This window comes from Apteryx mantelli, chromosome 5 (genome assembly GCF_036417845.1).
Source record: "Apteryx mantelli isolate bAptMan1 chromosome 5, bAptMan1.hap1, whole genome shotgun sequence".
Taxonomy (NCBI): domain Eukaryota; kingdom Metazoa; phylum Chordata; class Aves; order Apterygiformes; family Apterygidae; genus Apteryx; species Apteryx mantelli.
Window position 1 is genome coordinate 7,637,468 of NC_089982.1, and position 24,931 is coordinate 7,662,398.

The following is a 24,931-nucleotide window of genomic DNA, read 5'->3' on the forward strand; positions in this document are numbered from 1 at the left end:
GAAGGGTCTCCACTGATTATCACATCTCACTACCTGCATTACAAAGGCTCAATGAGAGTGATCCAACTGGTGCTTCACAAAATGGTCCTATTCAGCCCCACACTTCTTCCAGAAAAAGATGAGACCAACCATTTGGAAGAATACTACCTCTTGTCCCAGAAGCCTGACACAGAGCTGATGCTGCCACAAAGCTTAAGTGAGAACATCTAATAAAGTCTTGGCCAGCACCAGCTCTCATTCCTTATCACTGTACTCCTCCTTGTCCACAGTGACAACATCAGCAGCAGCCGGTCTTTGGAACAAGCTGTCTCCTCCACCCTCTCCAAATTTCTTCTTTTCCTACTCTCCTGAGGTAACAGTGTACCCCTACCTTGCCTCCACATCCACCTCACACACCAGCAGCACTGCAGAACTGTGACAGTGTATGCAGTACCTGCTGTTACAAGAAGAAAAGGGGGAAGGGAGAAGCTTTGTGTGCAAAGATAGGAGTCCAGGGCTACCTGGAAAGCAGGGAAAGGCAACGGGCACAAACTGAAACACAGCAAGTTCCATCTGAACATGAGGAAAAACTTCTTCCCTGTGAGGGTGACAGAGCACTGGAACAGGCTGCCCAGAGAGGTTGTGGAGTCTCCTTCTCTGGAGATATTCAAAACCTGCCTGAACGTGATCCTGTGCAACGTGCTCTAGGTGACCCTGCTTGAGCAAGGGGGTTGGACTAGATGATCTCCAGAGGTCCCTTCCAATCTCAACCACTCTGTGATTCTGTGAAAGAGGCTGTGGCAAACAGGGCTGTGAGGAGGTAAATCAGAGTGCACAGGAATGAGGGAAGTAAGAAAACCCCCTTCCTGTTTCCCTAGCTGACCCACCTTCAGCTGAAAACTTCCTCACCCCAAAACAAAACTTCTGGCTGAGAACCTTGAAAACACATTCTTACCATGAGGACTGAACTTGAAGATGATGTGTATTTTCTTGAAACAATTACTCTTATGTATCCATCACGAATGCTGAGCTAGACACTGAACCACCATAAAAGTTCTGTGAACGTCAGCAAGGGCTCCGCTATGCAATTCCTTTGGCTGCAAAATCCACCCAGCAAACTGGGTCTTCTACAGGGCTGTACTTATTACTATGACCCTTGCAGCAAGGAAGCATTTACCTGTGGGGAGACCTTTTCCCCTCAACCTGTCCCGAATAGCCTGGCTCCTGTCTGGCTGCAATTTTCTATCTCCATTGCAAGAAAGTTGATCCACCTGCAAAACAGGCAGGAACACAAAGTCAAACATTAAAAGAGCTCACATCAGTGTGAAACAGGTACCTGTTAAGTAAATGCACAACACAGGTTAGTACCAAACATTTAAGTACAAGTTCGCAATGGAAATTCAGAATGTTTACAACAAAAAAAAAAAAGGCAGGGGGGAAGGGAGAATTATCTATGAGAACTTCCCATAGAATAATCCACACTTGTATTACCAGTGCAACATTTTTCAGTACACATTTGGTCTACCTTTTTCAAATAAATGTAAATTTAGTTCACACATATATAACTTAAATACATCCTACCCTGGTAACAAACTAAAAGGAGAACAACACTTGAAAATTTTCCATGCTCCATGGGTGGAACATGATTGGTCCGACAAGTTTTCTACATAACGGAGAAAGCTATATTGTATGTGATAGTTTTAGACTGATAACTCACACAACTCATTACGCCTGTAACAGCTTATGCATTTTTAAGAAGTCTTTTCTTTAGCCTCTCAGGAACATTCCTTCTTTGCATTAGACTTCACTATACTCATTAGTAAGTTTTAATTAATTTCTTTTTAAATCATTGCCTCCCTAACAAACTGACTTCACATATGCAATCATTCAAAGAGGAACTTATTTGCTGTAACAAAGAATCTTTAGTGAAGTCTTTTGATACAGTAAGAACCAGCATTACTTGGACAGTGTCTTAGTTGAGGGGGGGGAACGAAACAGCCTTCTATGCATCACAATTACAGTGCAATTCAATTATAACATTAAAGAGATTGATTCAATCTTGTGCCATATTGCCCTTTACAAAACATACTAACATAAAAAGTGAAAACATTGAACAGGACCTTTTACAGTGCTTCACAGATCACCAAATGACCTCTTGTAGAGCTAAGAAACATCTAGCGCTCCAAAAGCCCAATCAGGATTGGAGGCACACAGGTCTTTAAATAGGAAGTTGTATACTCTGGTACTGTAAAACCAACCTTATGTACTCTTATTATTATGTTAAATATTTAGGCACACAGAGCTAAACATTAAAACCTGCAGAGAGCAAAGCTAGCCAAGATGCAGGAAGACACAGAAGCACAGCAATGTCACTGTTGTCCTGTCAACACTTTGGTTCTACTCTTCTATTTTGTTCCTTTTGTCATAAACACTGCAAAACCAATGCAGTGACATGTGTGACAACTTAAAAAAAAAAAAAAAAAAAAAGCTGAGTGGCAGAGGAAATCCAAGAGATAAGCAAAACTTTGGTATTGGATAACCGCCATTTATTCTGCCCCTTCATTATTAAGGTGGTATAGAAGACGTGACGACTTGCTGGATTCAGCACTCATCTGGACTTCAATGTACACATTTGGGACTGCCACTACTGTCTCCAGCTGTCCAGGCTAAATTTATCTGTCACACTAACTTCAGGCTGCCTTTGAAAGCCTGCTAACAAGAACAAGATGATAAAAAGCAGCAAATTTGCTAAGCAGGCAAGGCCATCAAGAACATGAAGACTAATGACTCTTTCCCCACCACACTGGTTGTTTCTATAGCTCATGGCCTAATTCAAGGTCTGTTTCTTTGTTTTTAAAAGCTTAACTGACTAAGGCCTTATAGGCCTCTGCTTCATTGAATCATAGACCAGCTCCATTTGGCAAATGTGGAAGAATCAGAACATTAGAGCGAGAACTTGATTGACAGACAGAACCTCACAGAGACTGGACGAGACTTTGTGGAGGACAGGCTCAGAGCTGTTTCTGGAGGCCTGTCAGCATCAGCTTCTGCTGAGTATTAGACAAATACAGAAAACTTGTGCAAGAATTTTCAAACCAGATTTAGGAAGAACCTGTCTAACAATCAAATAATAATAACATTTTTAAGAGTAACCAGTCAAACTTTTTTTTTTTTTTTGGTTACAGTTATGTGTCTCCAGACACCAATTTTACATTAGCAGAATCCCTATAAGACCTGAAGAGTTTCAGCAGTGTAAAACAAGATAAAATTCATTACCATCAAGGGATATAATTCCAGCAAAAATACATTGCTTGGCATTTGTTACAACTATAAATAGAACACAAGAAAAGGAAATAGTGGCCAGAGAACCATCTAATAATATTGACAATTTGTGATCATCATTTCCATTCAGAGCCTTGAAACCATTTGGCTGTTCTCTGATTCAATGGTGTAATGTTGTAGGTGAAGGGAGAGGCTGCCTGTCAGGAATAGTAACTTTGTGAGATGAGTTAAATTGTTTTCAGGAGGGGAAGAAACTACATTAACATATTTGTCATCATTAGACAATCAAGGCCTCCATGATAACCATATCCAACAGCAGGACAGAACTGCAGGAGAATTGGCATGCTGACTGAAAAAGTCCCTCTTCTTGTTAATAAGCAACTCCCAAAAGTAAAATGTAATTTTAAAAAAGAAAAAAAAAAAATCACAATGATCATTTTTGAAACATTTTAATTAGTTATCGATCTGAGGCTTGCCCTGAGTTCATCTTCCTTTTTTTCCCCCCCTCCCCTGTTTTTTCTTATTTTCTTCCAATGAAGACAACCACTACTGAAAATGACCTTCCTCAGCAACAGCAAATGTGAATGACTCCAGGAGGAACTGTCAAGCGCACCAATTCTCAGCAGTGTGAGAGAAGCAATTTCCTCCTCTTAAAATTTCAGAATTTTTCCTTTCAATACTCCCCCTTTATCAAAATTGCAACAAAGAAAAATAAGAGGAAGAGTGACTGCAGAGTGACTCTGAATTAGCATCTTGGCTCTGTTCCTGCTTATCTCCATTATTGCTCAACTATTGCTTATAAACACTTACCCCAGACAGGCTTCCCAGAACCAGTCTAACCAACTGTTTCACATATGAGAAAGAAGGGGCACAGCTACTGTTCCTTATGTGGGCACTGCAAGCATCCAGAACAGTCCGTACAGATACACGGGCATAAATGACATCTTCACACATGCCCAGGAGTATGCTGTTGAGATGATCTCCAAGTTTGATAGGCTAATTATAAACAAAAATGGGGAGAATCAGTTTTAACAGTGATGCGGAGTACACAGAAATAAAACACACTCAACACTGTAAAATGACTATTCATAAGACTTATTGTCTACATTATCTGAGTGCCTATATGAAAGCCATCTTCTAGGTGGTGAAAAATAGTTATAGGTCAGGGGACAGGGATTCAGGATCTAGATTGAGTTCCTACTCTACAACAATCTGGTCCGAACCAGTTGCCTGATCTGCAAGGCCAGTACACCAACACTTGCCTTTCTCAAGGGCTTAATGACCAGTGAAAAGGTTTGGAGGGGTTTTTCTATGTTGTTCTTAAACATTCTGTCAGTCACAAACATAAAATTCCATCCTCACCAGGTCTTTTGGCCATCACCAGCATTTCCTGCTCACTTCACCAGATGTCTGACATGGCAAGGCAGAAGCAAGACCTGGCAGGTCCGGGGCACATCTGCCCCATTTGGAGCCCTTTCCACCCCATGCTTGGTTAAGCTCTGCATATTCTGCATACCCTTTCTTGGCCACTGTGTAATGTAAGCATCTGTATCTGCCAAGTCCAGACTCACAGAAGTTAATGGCAGCAGAAAGAACAAGTTGCTTTATTATGAGTAAAGCAACAATGTTGCTTAAATATTTGTTTTTAATATAAGCCTAAAACAGAAAAATCGTTTTCCTCTTTGTTGTCATGCAGCCTGTGACACTGAAGGATAGACTAACTCAGATATCTTCATGGAAACTAACAGAAATGTAATACCAACATCCTCTTTCTGAGTGCCAATAACAATAGCTAAGAAGAAAAAAAAAAAAAAAGTCCAAACCATCAGCACACCACAAGGAAAAGCTCCAAGCACAGGAAAGAAATCATGCTCTTCAGCGTCCCAGGAGGATACTTTGCCCTGCTGATTCAAATGTAGCAGCAGTCACATTAGCTAGTCTGAAGTTCTAACGCTACACAAAACCAAAACAAAACTTACTTGGCTTTGAGGAACTTCATGGTCAGCTCCCCAAAAAAGAGTCATACCAAGAGAATAAATATGGATCTGTAATAAAACACATGACATTTGTCAACTCATTGAACAGTATTAGATATGTAAAGCAGCCCTTTACAGCAGAGCAACTAACTCGACATCAATTTGCCTATATATATTCTCAGCATTTAGGCTGAGTGGTCTTCTCTTTTCAATTGTTCTCCTTTGTCAGGAGAGTCAGAGCAGCAAATCCCACCGAGACAAAAGGTACTGCATCTAATCAGTGCCTCCAAGCTCTCCGTTCAATTTTAAGTCTTCATCTCCCATTAAAGCCAGTCGTACATGTAATCCAGCTGATCAACCTTGTGTGGGGCAGATTGCAAAGCTCCTTAAAGCTTTAGTCTGAAGGCAAGGCAGACCTTAGCAGGACTCAAACACTGAACTACACTGCCAAGAGATTCCTGAGACTGGGGTCAAAGGAAAAAAAATGCAATGAGCATAAAAACAACAGATACAAAGTATGAAGCAGTCACCTTAATATATGATCAACATTTTAAGATTAACATAAATTAAACATTACATGTATAATTAACAATTAATATCAACATTAAAGATATATTAATATATATCTTTAACACATTACGTCAAGGAACAGAATACAACCTTCAAATACTGTAGAATTAAGAGCACAACAAACACAGCCTCTATAGGTCACTGTAACAATAATGATACACAGACAGATAACAACTGAAGAAAGTGGTAACATTTTTTCTGGAGCATGTTAAGTAACATATGCTAGTGATGGCTCTTTCTACCAAGTTAACATTGAGTTAAATACTACTTCTATTTGTGCAACTTAAAGCAACAGGTTTATTAAATCATTTTACAGACAAATTACATTAACAACAATTACAGGAACAACAATAAATTATAAGTGATTCAGTCAAGCCAGCCTGTTCCTCAACTACAAGGAAAACATTCCACTTAAGTCCTAGCTATATACATTGACAAGCTCTGTCCAGCCTTGGGTACTTTGTATACAGCTTTTAAAGCTGTGAGTAAATTGGGTGTACAAAAGGTAATTGATGGACTCAACAGAACCTGTGAAATGAAGACAAAATCTTCTTCTCCCCATATTACATATGGAGAGTTGTTAGACGTTGAAAATAAAATGAGACAAAATTCATCTCTGCACTGAAAATTTCTAAAGTATACTGAAGACAATAGGATATATTCTAGAAGGTTCAGAAAAAAGATAAAGCATAAACATTTTTGGTTTTAGACCAGATTGTATGAAAGACATTACGGCATAACTACAGCTACTGCGCTGCCTAAATAGGACATATTCCTATAAAGTGTTGTCTTGAATTACCAAATTGGAATTACTGCACCGAAAGATAAAACTCTTTGGTAACCCACATAAAAACGTCATGCCATTTAGCCTATAATCAGAACAATGAACCGAGAGGGAAAAATCGGCACTCTCATTTATTATCAAGTATTAGTTTAGTCATCCTGCTAGTAGCCCTCTGAGGTCCAGCTATGCTACACTGAAGGACGTAACCTTAACTGCTACCAAAAGAAAGAAAGAAAGGGCAGAAAAAGAAAAAAGGAAATACACTATTTCCTGATACATTTCAAACAATCCAAAACAGCTGGTTAAAAAGCCCAAAACACCTACATAGTTATACTATCAAACAGTCTGTGAAAAGTAATGTCTCTCATCTTGCTTCCTACGGAAAACAGGTACAGCATGTCCTTCAGTTCAGGGCCACCTTTTCCTCTTCTTTTGCAAACACTACACCTTTGTGTTTGAAGTCATTAAATATATTAATGTATTAATGTATTTAATGTGTTAAAGGTATGTTAGTTAACAGTTTAAAAAGTCTTTTCAAAATGACAGTAAAAATTTACCCCAAAATGTTAAGGATGAAGTACTTTTAGACATCTATTGTAAAACAGACATTTTGTTTCCTTTTTATGTATTCAGAAGAGCAGTAACAGCTCCGTGACAGTGTAAGGAAGTAGTTGCTTGGAGTCAAAATGTTACTAAAAACTACTTTTAATCCAATGTGCTTTATTCATACAACATTGGAATTAAATATACTCAGAGAAGCACTCCAACCCTAAACTTCTGCCACTTAATCATAAGGGATGGTCTCCCTCTAACGCAGCCTGTGAGTCAGAGCACGACACGAAGGATTCCACGAGCAGAGGGCTGCAACAGAACAGACACCGCTGATGTTCGCTTACTCACTGGGAGAGTTCAGCCCAGCTGGCTGACAAATACAGAGGAACAGGATCGGTTTGTGTGTATCTGGACAGAAGTGTGTGAGATGGTTATTCAGATACAGAAAAACAGAGATAGCATCCAGATAAAACAGCTACACAGAAAAAGGTGTAGCATCATCATTCATAGTAGCATCAGTCTAAAATGCAAGCAAAAAAGTCTCTTAAACACTCCATAAAACCCTCTAAAAAACAAACAGCATCTTAAAAAGTCCGTTACTAAAATTCTCAAACTTCGATATAACGGAAGGCATTTCCAAAACAGACGAGTGTGTCATCCTCAGCAAAAGAATTGTTATTATTATTGCAGAATCGTGCAACGAGACCTCTAAACTATTAGTCCTACGAAACACGCTGGCTTACTAATCTGAAAACAGCTTTCAAAATAAAAGAGAAGTGAAACATCCTATGATGTGGCAGTCCATCATATTTCAAGTTTCATCTACTGAGGTTTCGGAAGCACAGCATTTCACAGTCACTTGCAAGCTACTTTTAAATATAAAGCAAAGAGGTATCCGCTACATACATATTAAATGCATTTTTAGATTTTGAATGCCTGCACACACTAAACCATTCAGCTCACTCCTAATTCATACACCTTTAACTTTAAAACCAGATAAACAGTTGCATTGTTGCTATGCTGGTGTTTGACGTTTCCCCTCATGAATTTCATCCCATTTTCTAACTGTTTATTATGGTTTGATAGCCTTTGGTTGGGCCAGACGGTTTTGGAGGGGGGGGGAACGGGGGGGGGATATGACACACCACCCACACCAGCCTGTTTACACAGTCGTCATCGGTTGAGGTCTGTGCAGCATTACACCAAGCTCCATTCATATGAGATGATGTCACGCACAAAAACTAGGCAAAACTGTCTTTTAAAAAGTTGTGTTGATAATAGCCAGCAATTGAGCTCATCTCAAACCATCAGTAACTAATACTTCTTGTACAGTACAATGTAATACACACGCATCTTGAAAATTTGTACTCTTTTCTCTCTCCAGATGAGGTTAAGCATAACCTCTGATTCAAGAGGCAGATAATGGGCACCTCTAAAAACTTAGACCATACGTTCAAAAATTTTTAGGTTTTTTTTCTGTTACTATGCTTTTAATGATTTCCCCAATATAGAAATCAACACCAAATTCATTTCCAGAGTTCATCATTCATTATTATTTTGAATGATTTGCTTACTGTATTTCCAATAAGCTTTCAATTACATTAGATTTGTTTTGTATTCCAGTTGACTGAATGTCATGGAATCAAACGGGTATTCACTGACTGACTATCATTTTGTCTAATATTTATCACTGAATGCCCTGTTTCTTTGGGTTAGCAGAAAAGAAGTCATAACTCGGAGAGAAATGCAACCCTGTCATTGTCTGTTAAGAGGCCGTAACAAACGGGAATTTGTTCTGCTTTCAGCAGCTTCCAGACGTGGTCCGATTTCAGAACAAGAGCCGAAAAGAAAAACGCCCAAGATTTCCACTGAATGAGTTTAGCAAACTACAGTGAGATCTAACAAACAAAAAATGAAGTTTAAATGAGGTAAAGCTTAATGTGATCAGCATGTGCAAAGACAGACCTAAAAACACAAAGTGAACAAATCAGCTCAAATAACCAGTGTACTGTCCTGCATCCAGTTTAATATAAAAGCAAAGGGAAACAACCAGAAAAAAGGATGCATAGATAAGTTATTTATTGGCCCTAATAACTTTATTTAAAGCTATAATAGGACAAAACATTTTATAAAAAGCAATGGAAAGAAAAAGAAATCACTATATAGAGTTCTGATTTTATGCCAACATTAAAATTTGCTTGTTTTTGCTAGGTTATTCTCCCAAATTCAGCTGTTTGCTATTGTTTCATTCTTGAATGGTTTTACCAGTATCTCTTTATAGCAGTGCATTTTACCCCAAAGAAATTTTTTTTCCTGTTTCAGCTAGTGTCTCCCTTCCATACAAACAAGCAAATAAACCCAAGAGGACTAACATGATATACACATTTCCCAGAAATGGACTATAATGAGTAGCTGCCAACCCAGAAATTATAGCTGAGCCCTCAATTCTAATATTGCCACTTTGTCCAAATAAACTTGAGTTTTATGGTGGGTGCAGTTCTTACTCGTTTTCAATCCTACTTCTCTTCTAAAGAGACATTAGTTTCCATAGCTCTAATGAAAAGCCTGAAAAATGATCCAATGAAACGTGACTCAGGTCACATGTGCCCTAAACTCAGAAAAAAGATGGAAAAAAGGACGATCCAAAGTGGTCTATTTTAAAAAAGGTCTTGTGATGTTTAGCCGGGGATTTTAGGGAGATAGAGGCCATGTCTCAACATGCGGAGCTGCCCTCTTATCTAACCAATGACTGTGGATTTTAACCAAAGCAAAGAAATGGAAAAGGAAAAAAAATAATGGCAGCCAGAATGTTACTTTTCAAATAGCGGGATGCTCCCTCTCTGTATTCTCATGATAATCACTGCTTCCTTTAAAAGACTGCGAGAATCTTAATCTGGCAACTCTTAGCACTTAGAAATCCACAAAAAGTATCCCCCTACTTTTTTGTAAGGTTTATTCTTAAACAGAAACTTTTTGAGGCTTTTTATGCTATTATCTGCATTAGAAGGGATGTTCCAGAATTGCACTTTCACAAAAAAACGTTCAGAAAAAGGACTGATTAGGAAGCTCTTAAGCTGGTGTTTAGAGATTTGCACATATTTAATGACAAAACAGGACAAAACCTCAATTCTAAAAGTGATTTCTAATAATGATAGCAAATATGAGGCATTCTATTTGACAGTTTTGAATTGGGTTGCTGGTTTTGATGCTTGGCCAATGCCAAGAAAGAATGTTGAAAAAGGGTTTTTTGGAAGAAGAATACACAAGAATGGATGGTCAATCTTAGCCTTATTAATTTCACTTAATTCTTCAGAACCCTGAATCTACAAAAATGAAGTTTTTCTGAAGAAACGCCACGTAGAAGAGAGAGTATTTTTCCTTTAAAATGCCTTCCACAAAAAGTCACGCACTAACTTATACAGACTGATGAAAATGTAAATTATCTCTGCACAGCCTAGATTTCAACAGTTTAAAATTAATAAAACTGTATGCCAGCTTTGCAGGCTGAGAAGTTATCTACATAAGTATGGAAACTATAGAATTGAGCCGAACTGGGAGAAACAAATGGGATAAAACTAAAACTTGCTGTGACTTTGTTTTAAAAACAAACCAATATCTCAAGTGGAGATTGTAAGCAGGCCTACAACTTCGTAACTTATCTGAGGTCAGGAGCAGTAGGTTGGTAAGATTTTGCAGCCCAGGTTCTGGCTAGTCCTAAAAACCAGACATAGTTATCATACTCCTGTCTCTTTTTTTCCTGCTGACGACTACCAAAGATAATTGTTACATAGCACTGTTACGTACCATCGCAATCATTAAAACACCATACACTTAAATTCTTCTTATGGGATAGTAGATGTCTAAGAACTCAAGTGGAGATTTCGCATGTGTGAATGTAGGCTGAGTAATTCACAGATCCCATCCTCAAGTTATGGCTGCCCTTCAGTGCACCCAGACATGACCACCACACTCAAAACAGCCGCGCGAGTTAAGGTTTTGAAGAGAGAACAAGAATGGTGGCAGTAAATTTTCTTCAAATATTCTTGTACCATACCAACGTATCACGATGGTTCTTTTTTTTTCTGCTGCGTGCAACATACATGCAAAATCAAGTACTGCTCAGCCAAAAAATAGGTTAATTCATTTCAAGCTCAAAGCCTAAAGCTTCAACCTAATGCTAAAGCTAAATACCACAAGTGAAAGGGTTGGATTTAGTTTATATCTGACTGTATGCATAATTTGCTTATGTAGAACCAAAGCAACATGCAGGATTGCATTTCAACATGCAGTCATTTCCCAGTGAAAATAGCAATACTCTTGCTGCAGTCCAGAGTCACAGTTTTGTCATCACCTTCCAGCAAGTAAAGCTATACTGGTGATACGACAAATTCACACAGTCGTAATCAGAGAGGATTAATTGGCATTGCATATGCAGACAAACACTAGTATTTGATCATCACATTTCGATATGCTCTGTGCTCAAATTTACCGGCCACAGAGGTTCCTCTTAGTGTTTCCTCCCTACACAATAACAAAACATCACAGTATGGCTTTTAATACTAACAGTTCTCTACTTCTTACCAAAAAAAAAGTAATGTATTGAATGAACATTGGCACAGAACAAAGAATGCAATCAGCCCGGAAGAAAAAGATGTGATCTGGTCGCAAATTTGCCATTTGAAACCTTTTTTCAGATGGTTTTTAGGGCATGTTTTGTACGTTAACTTCAGAGCTGGCACTAGAGGCAATGTTAACATCTTCAACAAGGTCGTCTCTACTGACAGGATTGGAACAACAGTTCCAACACTACGACTGCACAGTCTGGCAGCTGCATCCCACTTTAGTGGTCCTGAATCTTGCCTTGATGTCAGCGTTATTTTCACTAGTTCTATTCAAACTTTCCTCCCAGGTCTCCCTGATTGCTTAGTCCTGTCACAGATCAGATTATATAGATGCTTGAATTTATTATCCATTTCAGCTATGCTGTAGGGCAAGAAGGAGATCTAAAGGCCTATGAACTAAAGAAACAGTGGTTTTCAGGAGATATTTGATATGGTCCCGAAAAACCCTAACTATGCTCAAGGTTCAGACAAAAAAAAACAAAACAAAACACCAACACCCTGCATGCACAAAATATTCAACACACAGAAATGTGTTTTGACAGTCCTTATCCACACAACAGCAAACAATGCCAATACCAGTTTCCTCTGGAGAAAAAGCACATTGCTCTTCTTCCTGTAGCAACGCTGCCAAACGTTAGAATTGTTCTCACCTTACAGCAATGCTGGCTGCGGCTAGCTTCCTTCTCTAGGGATTATTGATCCAGAGAAGACAAGGAGATGGACGTACAAGCTCAGTTTACTTCTTATTCCCACATCTAAATACCTTTGACTAGGCCAAGGGGATAGTTTTCTAGGGAAAGTATTACCATTGGCAACAAACGATAGGAAAACACTAGAGAAGTTAGTAATTTTGACTGTGCGTGTCAATGACCTGGAGCAGATCACATACACGAACCTTACCTACTTGGACATAACAGTTTAAAGCTACTTTGTAAAATGATCAACAGCAAAAAGCAATAGCCTTCTGCAAGAGAAGAGACACTGTACCTTTTCAACATCTGAGAGAGATGACAGCGACTGGTTTTGCAGAACCTCTGGTGCTGTGAATGCTCGCAGGTCTTGTTGGGAAACATTTTCATCGGTAAATGATACACTGCCAGATGGAAGCAGCAGCAGAGACCACGGAGAAATGATGAACCCCAGAGCAGAAGGATCAGCTGTATTTGAAAGAAAAATAGTGACAGGAAATTAAAAAAAAAAAAAGAAAGAAAGAAAGTAGCAGATGTTACCAAAACAAAGAACTCTAGAGAAATTTGTTTAAGGGTTTATTCATAGAAAGTATCAAAGATAGACTTGAATTCTAGCATGTCTTATTTATAACTTCCGTAACAAAATAAAAGAAATACAAAGTAATTCACCAGAGTTTACCAGTAAAGATGAACATAAATATCTTTTCAGCAATTTTGTTTTAACTTAGAAAACAAAACAGTACTTACTTGGATTCCTCTAAACATAATAATACTTTTTCAAAGGATTTTTAAAGGTAAAACACATACAATAAAACTTTTTTTTTGACTTCTTCAAAGGTGAGAGGCAGTGTCATAACTACAGCCAGTATCACATGTCCTTTCTTCTACTGTCAAACTACCTTTCCTGTCCTTTATTCAATCCATCCAGAACAAATGTAAGAATTTTCATCATGTTAGTGTCTTCTAGTGTATTTTTTCTACAAAGGAATAGCTTATATCAGAAGAGATCATTTCTCACCAGGGTATGGCAGAGTATGAAAGTATGTGGAAAAAACAGTCAGTGCTGGTATATATAAAAAATTAAACAACAACAAAAAAAACCCCACTCATTGGTATTTCATGTCAAATATTTATCAAATTTCTTTGGTTAATATAAATCACCATGTGTGCTATTCAAGAGGGCATACAGTGTCTCCACTCAATGTCAAAACTCATTTAGGAACAGGTGGTCTTTACCAGTTTCAAGGTCAATCTAGGAGTCCTTTTTCCATCAAGGCTGCAAATACAAACTTTTCATACTAAGATTTTCAGTTTACTTTTAGCTCAGTGACTATACATGTTTTAAGCCTGTTTTAAGACTTCTTACCCGTTAACTGCTAGATGTTATTTGCTCAAAGACATGCTTAATATCAGCCTATGTATTGTTAATGGAATAGAGCCATTTTTCCACCTGTTGTGCTTCATAACCACAATAGCAATCCCAATTTTAAACACAGAATAACACTTTTTTTTTTTTTTTTTTGATATTTCTGTGCTATTACTCTTACCAAGAAGGTAAGAAAGAGCCTGCTAAAATACTCACATCTCCTATCCTCAGGTTATTTCATTTTTAAAACAGAATTGCCCTCTAAAACAATCACTTTCCATAGGATGCATGTCATTAAGGCTAATTCCTACAATAAGGCTGGAGTTAATTGCTATAGAAGTAGCACTGCTGCAGCAGCAATGGTCTAAAGAGAAGACAAAACTTGCAGGGAGAGAAAGTACACCTGTATGAGACTAGCCGATAGAGCTGGACAAAACAGAAAAGTTTTGGGGACCAAAAATCGTTTCTAAGCCTAAAGAACAAGCTAATTCCAAAACAAAATGAAACAAAAAAATCCTAGACAGCAGTAGAAGTGGGTGAAGGATAAACCTGCAGTCTGAGGAAGATCTTCCATTCAATCCCTGTGAATGATATTTTAAAACAAACCAACACCCCCTGAAATCAGAGAGCCAACAGGTGACGAAGAAAACTTCCTACGTGATAAATTTGCAATTGTGCCGACCAGCTTGTTGATGTTGTCTGATAATACTGCACTCAAATCTCTGGCCACAGACCTATTAAAAAAAACGAACAAAAATAAAACCACCCTCTTCCCCACAAAAATCACACACATTTCCTTGAGTCAAAATAAATTTTCTCCACCTCAAACAATAAAACAGCTCAGTTTTAATGAAAGGACACAAACTTTTACCTAAATAAAAATAAAAAAATAATTCTAATATCTTGCAAGGAGACAGTTGCTCTGTTTCCTACAATATATATCAAAAAGGTAATGAAAAACACATTTGAAGGATAGGGCTTTCTTTCTGCGCTATACAGTAAGCAACAACACAGCATAATAATCATTTCCTATATCAGCTCCACCACTAACAACATTTTCCATCTCCTATCAGCTCCGGATGTTCCTACAGCACTGGCTCCTGGGCTGTTCAACTATCTTGTAATCTAGAATTTTTCCCATCTCCTAGGAAATATATTAAGTTACTGCAAGCAGGTATCAGGTGTAAAAAGATCTACCAAGTAAGTCCTTCAGTTTCTTCGACTCCGCTTCCTCCAAAAGCGGCCAAGGAATTTGTTTTAGCCTTCAACATGCTATGAACCCAAAGCAGAATTATATTAATAACTGTTAGTCATATCATCAAGAAAAAATGTCCTCAACTTCTAGCTTCTGAAGGTCAGAAAGTTTCCCCTCCTACCAACATTTGCAAGAGAAATCATTCAATACAAACCCCAGTAATTCATTTTTCTTCCATTTAAGACTAACATACACATTCTTTGGGCCGCTCCTTAACACACTGAAAATGTAATATTTTGTTTTAAAGGGGGAAAGAAAACAGTAAGAGCAACAAATATTCCAGAAATTCAAAGACTCTGCAGACTTTATTTCAGTTGATGATTCCAAGGTATTAGACACATGAGAACCATTTATAAGGACACCTGTAAAGACCTGCACTTGTCACTTCATACTATCTCCTCTTCATCACCTAGGTCTGGAGGTTCTTTGTACAGTTTGCAACAAAAATGAGAAGTTCACACTTTCAAGAATCATTTAAAGCACTCAAAGCCAAGAACGCTTAGGATGGAGGCTGTTTGGTTACACTGCCACTCATGTTTTTTCATGATAGCGACTTGCCATAAATCTAAAAGATGTTTGTTAAAATTTTTATAATGGATTTTCAAATGCCAGTATGTTATGTTGAAAGCCAGTATGATAAGCTTAGGACTCACACTGCAGAACTGGTTTCCCCCTGCTCTCCCGCTTTTTATGACATACGAGAGAGGCTCAGTCTTCTTGCCTTAGGGGAACGTTTTTCACTGCTCTGGCTTTCTCCTCTGGATCCAAAAGAAATAAGTACTTGCTGGAGAAGGTATCTCTGATCCTGTGGGCTAAACCAGCAAAAGACCTCATATATAAATGCTAGAGCTCACCAGGAAAACCACAGCTCTCTGTCTGTCACAGACTAAAACAATTAAACCGTGGGATCTCTGGAGCACAAATGGTTTTTCTATCATTAGCAAATGGAGTAAAAAACTCAGAGGCGGTTCTTTTTAAAAACTCAGGACTATACCTCTAAACCTGCATCCTCTGAAACAAACTGAAAAGCAAAGACTGTTCACTGCTGTGGCAGCATGCTTAGATGCCAAACAAAGAAATGTAAAGACAAAAGGACCCTTCTGACTACACATGGATAAGAAAAGATTACATTCTATAGTAAGCCATTTTTAGCAAGAAAACTTGACGACTACATGACGACTTTCAGAATCCAATCTACCTTTATAAAGGATGTGAAGAAAATAACTCATTCTCTAAGTCCTTCTTTAAGAGCTTCCATCTCAAACCAAAATAACTCTTTGCTTCAAAACTCCTAATATTCAAAATTATCCCAGGAGTATTTTAAGTACTGTTTTCCTCCTTCATGTGCATTTGTTCCATGGGAAAAAATAAAAAATTAAACAAAGATACAATGTATCAAATAGCTAGGGACCAAACTAAAACAACTGATACCAATTGCCAGATATAATGTTCATACCATCTTCTGTTTCATACTTTCAGAAGAATTTGTAAGAACGATACATTTCCCTCCCCTTTCACCCAAAATACAGGGGAAAACTACAGGAAAAAAAGAAAGAAAAAAAAAAGATTCAAACCCCTCTTTCTAAAAGCACTGGAATTCAGGGTATGGCTCCTGGTCAAGTTTATATCCAGTAGGCTTTCAACCAAACTAGAGCTGCCAACCTTCTGAGTAAACTCCCCAACTATGCAACCCGGTAACAAAACACTTGTGAGAGCACAGTTTATCCAGCAGTGCCAAGACACAGCCAAATAGTGTGGTCTAATTTAAAAGGACAGAATGAACTGGTTTTAAATGCAATAAAAAACTGAAAGATTATTCAGCTACATGGTGTCTGTCATACAAATAAACACACTTTTAAAACTGTCCTTTAAATGGTTTAATGGGATATAGGTAGCCCAAATAAAATCAAAATGTTAAAAGAGACAGTAAGTTCAGGCAGCAGTTTAAAAATGATCCATTTTACAGTACTGATGGCTGGTAATTCTGAATTCCCAAACCACACACACAATTCAAGCTCCTTCAATTGGATTTTCTCTTACTTCTCAGGTAGGCCATAGCCCTTAGCAAGAGAGGTGATGTATGTTTTAGCTCTTTCAGGATACAAAAGAAATACCCTTTGTCAGTGCAAGGGACCAGTTACACTGTAACTCCCACACTCCTTTGATTTGAGGCAGCACGTCCCTGCATATCCTGTGTGCAGGGGGAAGCAGCTTTGCGGAGACTTTGCATCCCCTCCTCCGGGCACAAAGGGCTGGGACTGAGCAGAGAGCCCTGACTTGATACCAGACCACTGGAAACCAGCAGCATAGGGAAAAATATTCAGAGAGGTTTACTGAATTCTTCAGAGGCCTGGAACAAGAAACAGGGAGAAAGATTAATTTCTGGCATCACCCATCTTCCTTCCCAAGACGCTCACAGATCAGCACAAAACACTGCACCTTACCGTTAAACATCTGCTCACACCCAGCAGAGTGTTTTGGAAAGAGTGCAAGAAGTCACTGAACCTCACTTAAACAGGGAAATAAAAACAAAACAAAACCCAAGAAGCTCATCTCTTTCCTTTTCAGCAACTAGAAGATGAAGTGTTACGTGAAGGTTAAAAAATAAAAAAATAAAAAAATTGTTTTTCAACATTTATTGGTAAAGGGGAGAAACAATCATCTAACATCTGCTAGCAAGGGGAGGCTGGAAAAGGAAGCTTTGTTTTCTTATTGGGTTTTCCCTCTAGTCAACCAAAAGAATCCGTTTCTCCCCACTCTCCAAATCCCAGCTAGCTCTACAATTACTAGGACACATCATTAGTTTCTCTCAGAACACTTTACACTTTGCCTTTTTTCTTTTCATAGTAACTTGGGCTAAGTAGGTGCCATAGTACAAGTCCAGACAAGATTTACAGGTCCCCCCAAAACACAACCGTCTTTCTTCACATCCACTTTTAGACTGTATCACTTTTCTTTACATAAATCATTTTCCATTTACATATTTGTCCAGACAGTCAATCTGTAAAGTGGCTTTTTCTTTACCCAAGCTGCCTTTCTGTTATAAGAATCTGTTTCTCCCATTCTGTTTCCCCTTCTCCCTTCAAGCACTGTTTGTTTTTAAACACAAGATCAAACTATTTTCAAAACCCATAATAGGTATTTTAGCACAGGAATGGCCTAAGTGACATATAAAGTTTTTTCCCACCTTCATGTTTTGATTAGCCTGCTCTAGCTTAACTTACTAAATTAGAGGAATGCCTGGTTTATTCTTTTGAGCAGCAGGGAGCACAACATGCTCCTTACACTTACACACTAACATTCAAGATACTTCACTTCAAAGGCTCGTTCCTTTGACCTCAGAGAGTACTGAATACAAGATACAGCATGTCTGAAACAGCTGATACACCCTCTGAACAACAAAATAGTTATTGCAGATAATTAAAACAGATGTAAGAGAAGGGCAGGTCTGGTATCGGCCTTTTCAAATCTCCAGATTAACCTGAACATCACTACTCCAACTGGTGTCAGAACTGCAACTATGAGTACTGAATTGCTCTTCTCCTCCATTTAACAGCTTATGAAATGCTGACAAGACAGCTATCAGAGCTGATTTTGTAAATTAGTGATTAGCAGCTGGACATTTCCATCTCATCTTTTCATTGCCTTGTAATGACTGAAATCAATTTGTTAAGAGTTCAACATCTGTTAGAACTGTAGATACCAGTAAGCACAAAAACATGCATATTTATGTATCGGTCACCGATTTAGACATGATGTGAGCTGTGATCAACAATTAAGGCATGGAATTTCATCCTACACTTGTATTCAGCACCTTCACGGATAAGCATATAGACTCACTGTAAGAAACGTAGAACTTTTAAAAATCAAGAAGTCATCCAGTTTGTAACAGAAGCTTCTCTTGGCCATTTTTTTCCCTAATTTCTTGAAACTAGCCTAAGTGACAAATGAATTGAAGAACACTTTCTCAGTTGATGGAGTAACAGCACAGATTCTCAACTTCAAACAGAAGAGACTACCAAAATTACACCAGGATTTAAAAAAAAATAATAGTTACTTGGGTTGGTAATTCATTTAAGTGTAGGTCATTGATCAGTCGGTGTGGGAAGGTTGCTAATAGATGGTATTTTAAGTGATGACAACTTTTATGGACATTTTATCCTCCTAATTTCAAAATAGCTGAACCTTAGACTGTTACACATGATTTTTTAAAAATTTGTTATAAAAAACACTCATCAGAATTGTTTCTGCAATCAAACTCGTATTTTGTTACAAAACAATGTATTTGGGGACTCCAGAGTTGTACAAAAAGAAAAGAGCATCATTAAAACTGAGCACAGCTGAGCATGTGGTGAACTTTCAGAAGCTCAGAACTTGCCTCGTTACCCTCTGCCCAGGAGCATCTGCTCCATTTTGAGAAACTCAGGAAACTCGCCCCTGGCCACTGAACAGCTCTTTCATGCCGTATGTTAGGACTGAAATTTAACCGAGGAAAAAAGGATTTCTCTGCAGTCCCTCGAATGCTACAAGTCTTCCACAAAAAGGGAATGAAATGGAGGCAGAGGAGCAAGCCCACAGGAACCTCTGCTCCTGCAGCTCTGCAACATATCCTCCCAGGCCAGCACAGAAACTGATACTCCAGAACACGGAAAAAGGTTTCTAAAGTTTTAGCGAAGCCAAATCTTCATTAAAGACTGTCTGTCTCTCTTAATTTTGCTGGGAGGAATTAGATTGCCTTTGTCAACCTCTGTTATATAGCAAAGCTCTTACATTTGGGTGTCTCTTAAAGTGCATTATTACCACAGGGCTACATCCCATGTTAATTAATAGCATGCGACTGAAAATAATTTGCTGACCTAGCAGAAAAACAACTCAATAAAACACTTCATCTTGAAAGGAGACATATTCTTCTAGCGCTGATTTTATCTGCAGTTGTCTTTTGGTCTTCACTGATAGAAAATTAGACCAGTCTTCTGCCATCTTTCCCACTCTTGGCTAAGACTACCTTTAAAGCATATATCAAGTCCCAAGGCAGAGATCCATGTTGTGCTCCTGTCCCGCAGAAGGAGAGCTGCTAGTGTTTCTCATTCTCAGTGCTTGCATGCAGCCTTCATAGCAATTATGATAAGTCTTTTCTGCACCACTTTCAGGCTAAGAAATAGTTAGCTCGTTTTCAGTGGAGACTTCATTCTCATAAGGTATGGTATCTTAAAGTCTAGATTTTTTAAGTAGTTCCACTGCCATATAGTCATGGTACTGACTTTTCAACATGCAGATTTCAACATGGAGCTCAAGGTGTCGATTCTGAAATGTAAAACTCTAATCATTCAAGATACCTCTTCAGTCAAGTATGTGGGTAGCTCTGTCCTTCAGAGAATCTTTTTCTTCCACAACGTTCTTCACCACCCTCCACTTTGGACCCAATCTAGCTGTAATCTGCTGAATTCAAGAGACCCTGCAAAACTAATCTCTCAAAACAAGCTTTAGGAGAGGCTGAATTTAGTAACAAAGAGCTAAAACAGTGCTTGTATGGCATGCATTAAGTTCCACTTTGCTTTATGGAGTTACTGTCAGTTCTCATGCTCTTAAATTAACAGCATTTTCAACAGACTTACAGGAACAATCTGGAGAACAAAGCAGGGGCTTCTATTCCTGTTACAATGTTTTCAGTAGAAATCTATTATTTCAATAATTTCTACTGCAATAAATAGAATATCTGAACATGTTTCTGGATGACAATTATTCCCTGTGGTTCCAGTTCACTGAAAACTCACACTTTCACATGCACTCCTGCACTGCAGTGCCTATTGAAAGTCAGTATTTAGCAAGAACTGTCTTACTACAATTTCTGCTCCAACCAACAGTTTATCCTACAGGTTTAGAATAAGAAATAACAGCAGCACAGTTTATCAGCATAGTGTTGCCCCAAAACACTAGGAATCCCCTAGCAGACTCCTTTACATGGCCATACGGACTTGCAGAGGAATGAAGAAGGAAAAGAATAAAGACTTAAAAGTTATACAGACGAGACTCTACAAAACTATCCCATGTTTGAAAAGAAACAGCATGACTGTATTTGAGGTTACATGAACACATGTACAAAAATACCAATATTTTGAATTGCATTGCTAAAACCCTCGACAACGACTAATCAACAGTACATGTTAAAACGTCCATCTTTTAAATGCAGCCACGCATCTAAACTAATTGTGTATTAAACAGCCAACATTCTGTATCATGGTAGGACTGGCAGTGGTTTTAGTACTTTTAAAAATAAAAATATAGGAAAGTAAAACATTTTTTGGAATGTTGACAGAGAAATTTTCCTCTGAAACTTAGCAAACTAACTCAGCTGAAATCATGTTTTCTAAAGACAATCTCTGACTGATTCTGAAAATAGGCATGCAATTGAAATTCAAAGGAAAGCTTTAATGAAAATCATGCCATTTCTGAGGTAACACCATGGGGACTGTTATTGTTTAGGCAGTTCCATACTACTCCATACTTTTAAAGTATTGGCTAACCAGCTGTTTGTCACAGCAAAATTAAAACTGTAAGAGGTTTTGAAATACTAATTTTTTAATATATTCCAATAGCTGTCCAATTTGCAAATTCCAAGTTTTTTCATGAACTTTTAAAACAAAAGTGATTGGACAGCAACCTTTGATCCATATTTAGGGCTCTGAACTTTGACTCATGAACTTCTCAAAAGAAAAAAAAAATGCTAGCACATGGCTTTTATCTTTACTCACATCTACCGAAATTACTGGGACTACTTATACAAAGTAAAAAATATTCATAGAGGGTAGCCCTGCTAGACCCATGGTTTGCACTCCTTCAACTCACCCTCTTAAAAAAACCATTCACCTGATTCTTTTTGAGAGACAACAAAGAGAGAGAGAGCAAAGATGATCTCGGCTCTCCCTCTCTTGCAATACAAGCAGCAGAGGGACAGTTGGTCAAATTGCAACAATTCAGCATTCGTAATAGGGAACACTTCCCATCGTGCACAGATTGTGAGCTCACTGGTACAGGGGAGAAAAAGATTGGTATGGGGTATCAAAAATAGCCATAATTTACCTTCCGAAAGTAAGACTGAAGAAGCTGGTGAAACTTCATGTTTATAATGTCAAGTCAATCTTGATCAGAAATCAAATGCTGTAGGAAAGTTTCTGCCCATGACTGCCTTCTGCAAAGTCTTTATGAAGTATCCAACGGAGATTACTTTCAGGGATAGTACACACCTAGCGCCTGATTTCACAGCTTTGAGATTCTTATTTGTCTAAAGTATCACTTAAAAAAAAAAAAAAAACTGAATATTGAATTTTGATGAAATTGTAAGCCATGGAAAAAAATACAGCAGAATTTTCCCTCAATATTGAAGACGTTTCTTGCAAAGATGATGTGGCAAAACCATAGCTATATTCAAAGTAGGAGCTTTCAATTTTTTCCACAGTAAGATGGAATAAATAACCATACACATGCTTGCTTAGGTATAAGCAGATGACACATGTCCCCATAAATTTTCTCCAACACTACATACATCAAGGAAATACTATTCGTTGTGAGGTCAGGTTAAAGATGTCACAAGAGTCTGATGTTTGAGTTAAGCTCTTCTTGTAAATAAATAAATAAATAAATAAAAGGCTTGAGGACTTGGAGACAAAGACAAGGAAGGAAAACATAAGTGAGAAGGTTCCATATTTCAACCTAATGCTGGAACAGATGATCATAAGCAGCACTGCAGATGCTCAAATTAGAAGCTACTAAATTTAGAGGAGAGGTGGAGGGGGATTTACTTCTACTCTTAAAATAAAAAGGGCATTCAAATTCTCAGTAGCTACATATACATTACTAAATACATTCTGGGGAGTGATTCTGATCAAGCTGCTCAGAGGGGCTCACCTTCGCATTACACACGAGCAGACTGGCCACATCTGCACTGTACTGTTCCCTTCAGCATCGAAGTACTCCAGGCACCTCAAGACATTTTGTAATTGTTTTTTCTATGTTTCTATCTCGTTTGAAGAGTCCAGATTAACGCAAAGGCTCTGTGACAGCTTCCTACCAAAGCAATATCGTCACCACATGAGACTGAAGGCACACGCATGTGCTGAATATCCTGATTCAACATGAAGGGATGGCTGAAAAAATCCTGTGGGTTGGAGTTAAGATAATCAGTCTACCCCAAAAGATAACCCAGGAACAAATCAGTACGTGCATTTAGAGCCTACAAGGAACCACTGAGCTGACTTACTTGACATGTAAACATAACCAAGATGTTTCCAGTTCTGTTAGAGCAAGAAGCTTACCTTTTCTGAATAACTCCTGAAGGCTTTCTGCACTTTGATTCAAAATAGCCCATATTTCCTCTTCTTCTAATGGCCCCCCCCGAACCTCCAGAGCCTCAGCGAGTGACACATGCATGTTACCTGGAAAATAAAACAGAACTGATTTAAGAATACATGATAGTTATTTTCTCGTTGCATGTAGAACATAAATAGTAATAACCAATTTTCAAGTCTCAGTCACAAAAATTCTCTAACATTAGCAGAATGCAGCAGAAATACACACTACAAAACATTCACCACAAGCACAAAGGAACCTAGAACATTTGTTATTGTGAAGAAAAGCTTTGGGGAACACAAAAAAACCCACAACCCACATTTATATTATAGGCTACTAAACCAGTAAATGCAACATGCTGGTTTTAATCCACACATTACGGGCAAGAATTTGCTTTGTTTAAAAACTTGACAGAAGGATTAATAGCTTTAGCTGGTTTACATTAATAAACATACTAACATTATTTTGACAGGTATATAAGTAATGCCAGCTGCTATTAGGCAAAGCAGCTCTTCTCCTTCTGATAGATTTTCAGAGGACTGTTTGTATGATCTCATAAACAAATAACAAGATGCATTGCCTCCCAACAAGAAGGCCAATTCTGAACCAACAGATAGCTGCTCTGTTCAGCTTTTTCACAAACATAAAAAAATGAACAAGAACTGTTAGCAATACTTTATGTATTATATCCCCAGAAAAAAATAAAGATTTCTTCCCCCAGGGAAGAGTTCAGGACTTAACATTTCACAAAGAGTTAAACCATTTTTTCACCCTACCACAGTATGGTGTTCAGTTGTTCAAAAAACAAAACACGAACCATTTTGAAAACAGAAGAACGCAACCCTAAATATTCTCGCTAAGTCAAAGGTTCAATCATATGTCTGCTTAATTACTTCAGCTTTCTATGGACACTAAATGTTCCTGTTTTAAGCATTCATGCCAATTCATATTTCTGCTCCTTTCCACAGCCACAAAAACAAAATCTTGAGGCGAGTTGCAGAAAGAGCCTGAGATAGGCCATCAGCGATGAGTTTGTTAACTCTTAAAGGCTCCAAAGTTGCTGCCAGAAAAGGTAACGACAGTTCCACAAGCAATGCATATTGTCAAGAAATCAGTAACTGAAAGCAGTATCTTTAGGCGACCTTATGGTGCTGCTGCGGGTTCCATCCCCTCCCTCCCACAAGATGCAAAAAACACAGCTTCTAACCACTGGCAATCAACTACCTGGAGCATCACCGTCAGCGTACAGTCCTGGCCCAGATGCACAGCCAGGGATATTAACCTCTCAATTTGAACGGAAAACAGGCTGACTAGCTCTATTTAGTCTCCCAGTTGTCTGTGCAGCTTCATGTTTTCCATGTGTTTTTCACTTCTAGAAAACCAGGCTCATATCCATATAACCGTGTACATCCAGAAAAAGAATACAAAAGGCTGAATATTTCATAATTTCTAGCTAAAAACATGAACTTTGTGAAGATGCTTGTTAAAGTACTGCCCAAAGCCTCTGTCG

General features: G+C 38.2%; 1 protein-coding gene across 1 annotated transcript in view; it reads right to left on the minus strand.

Annotated features, from left to right (window-relative positions):
• Positions 1-23,502, minus strand: part of PTPN13 (protein tyrosine phosphatase non-receptor type 13) — a 100,101-nt gene extending 76,599 nt beyond the window's left edge. The window contains exons 1-5 of the mRNA XM_067297415.1: positions 23,388-23,502; positions 12,753-12,922; positions 5,241-5,306; positions 4,072-4,257; positions 1,157-1,250 (exon numbers count right to left, since the gene is read on the minus strand). Of these exons, the coding sequence (XP_067153516.1) occupies positions 1,157-1,250; positions 4,072-4,257; positions 5,241-5,306; positions 12,753-12,922; positions 23,388-23,502 (631 nt within the window). The remainder of the gene's footprint in view (positions 1-1,156; positions 1,251-4,071; positions 4,258-5,240; positions 5,307-12,752; positions 12,923-23,387) is intronic.
• Positions 23,503-24,931: the final 1,429 nt, after the last annotated feature.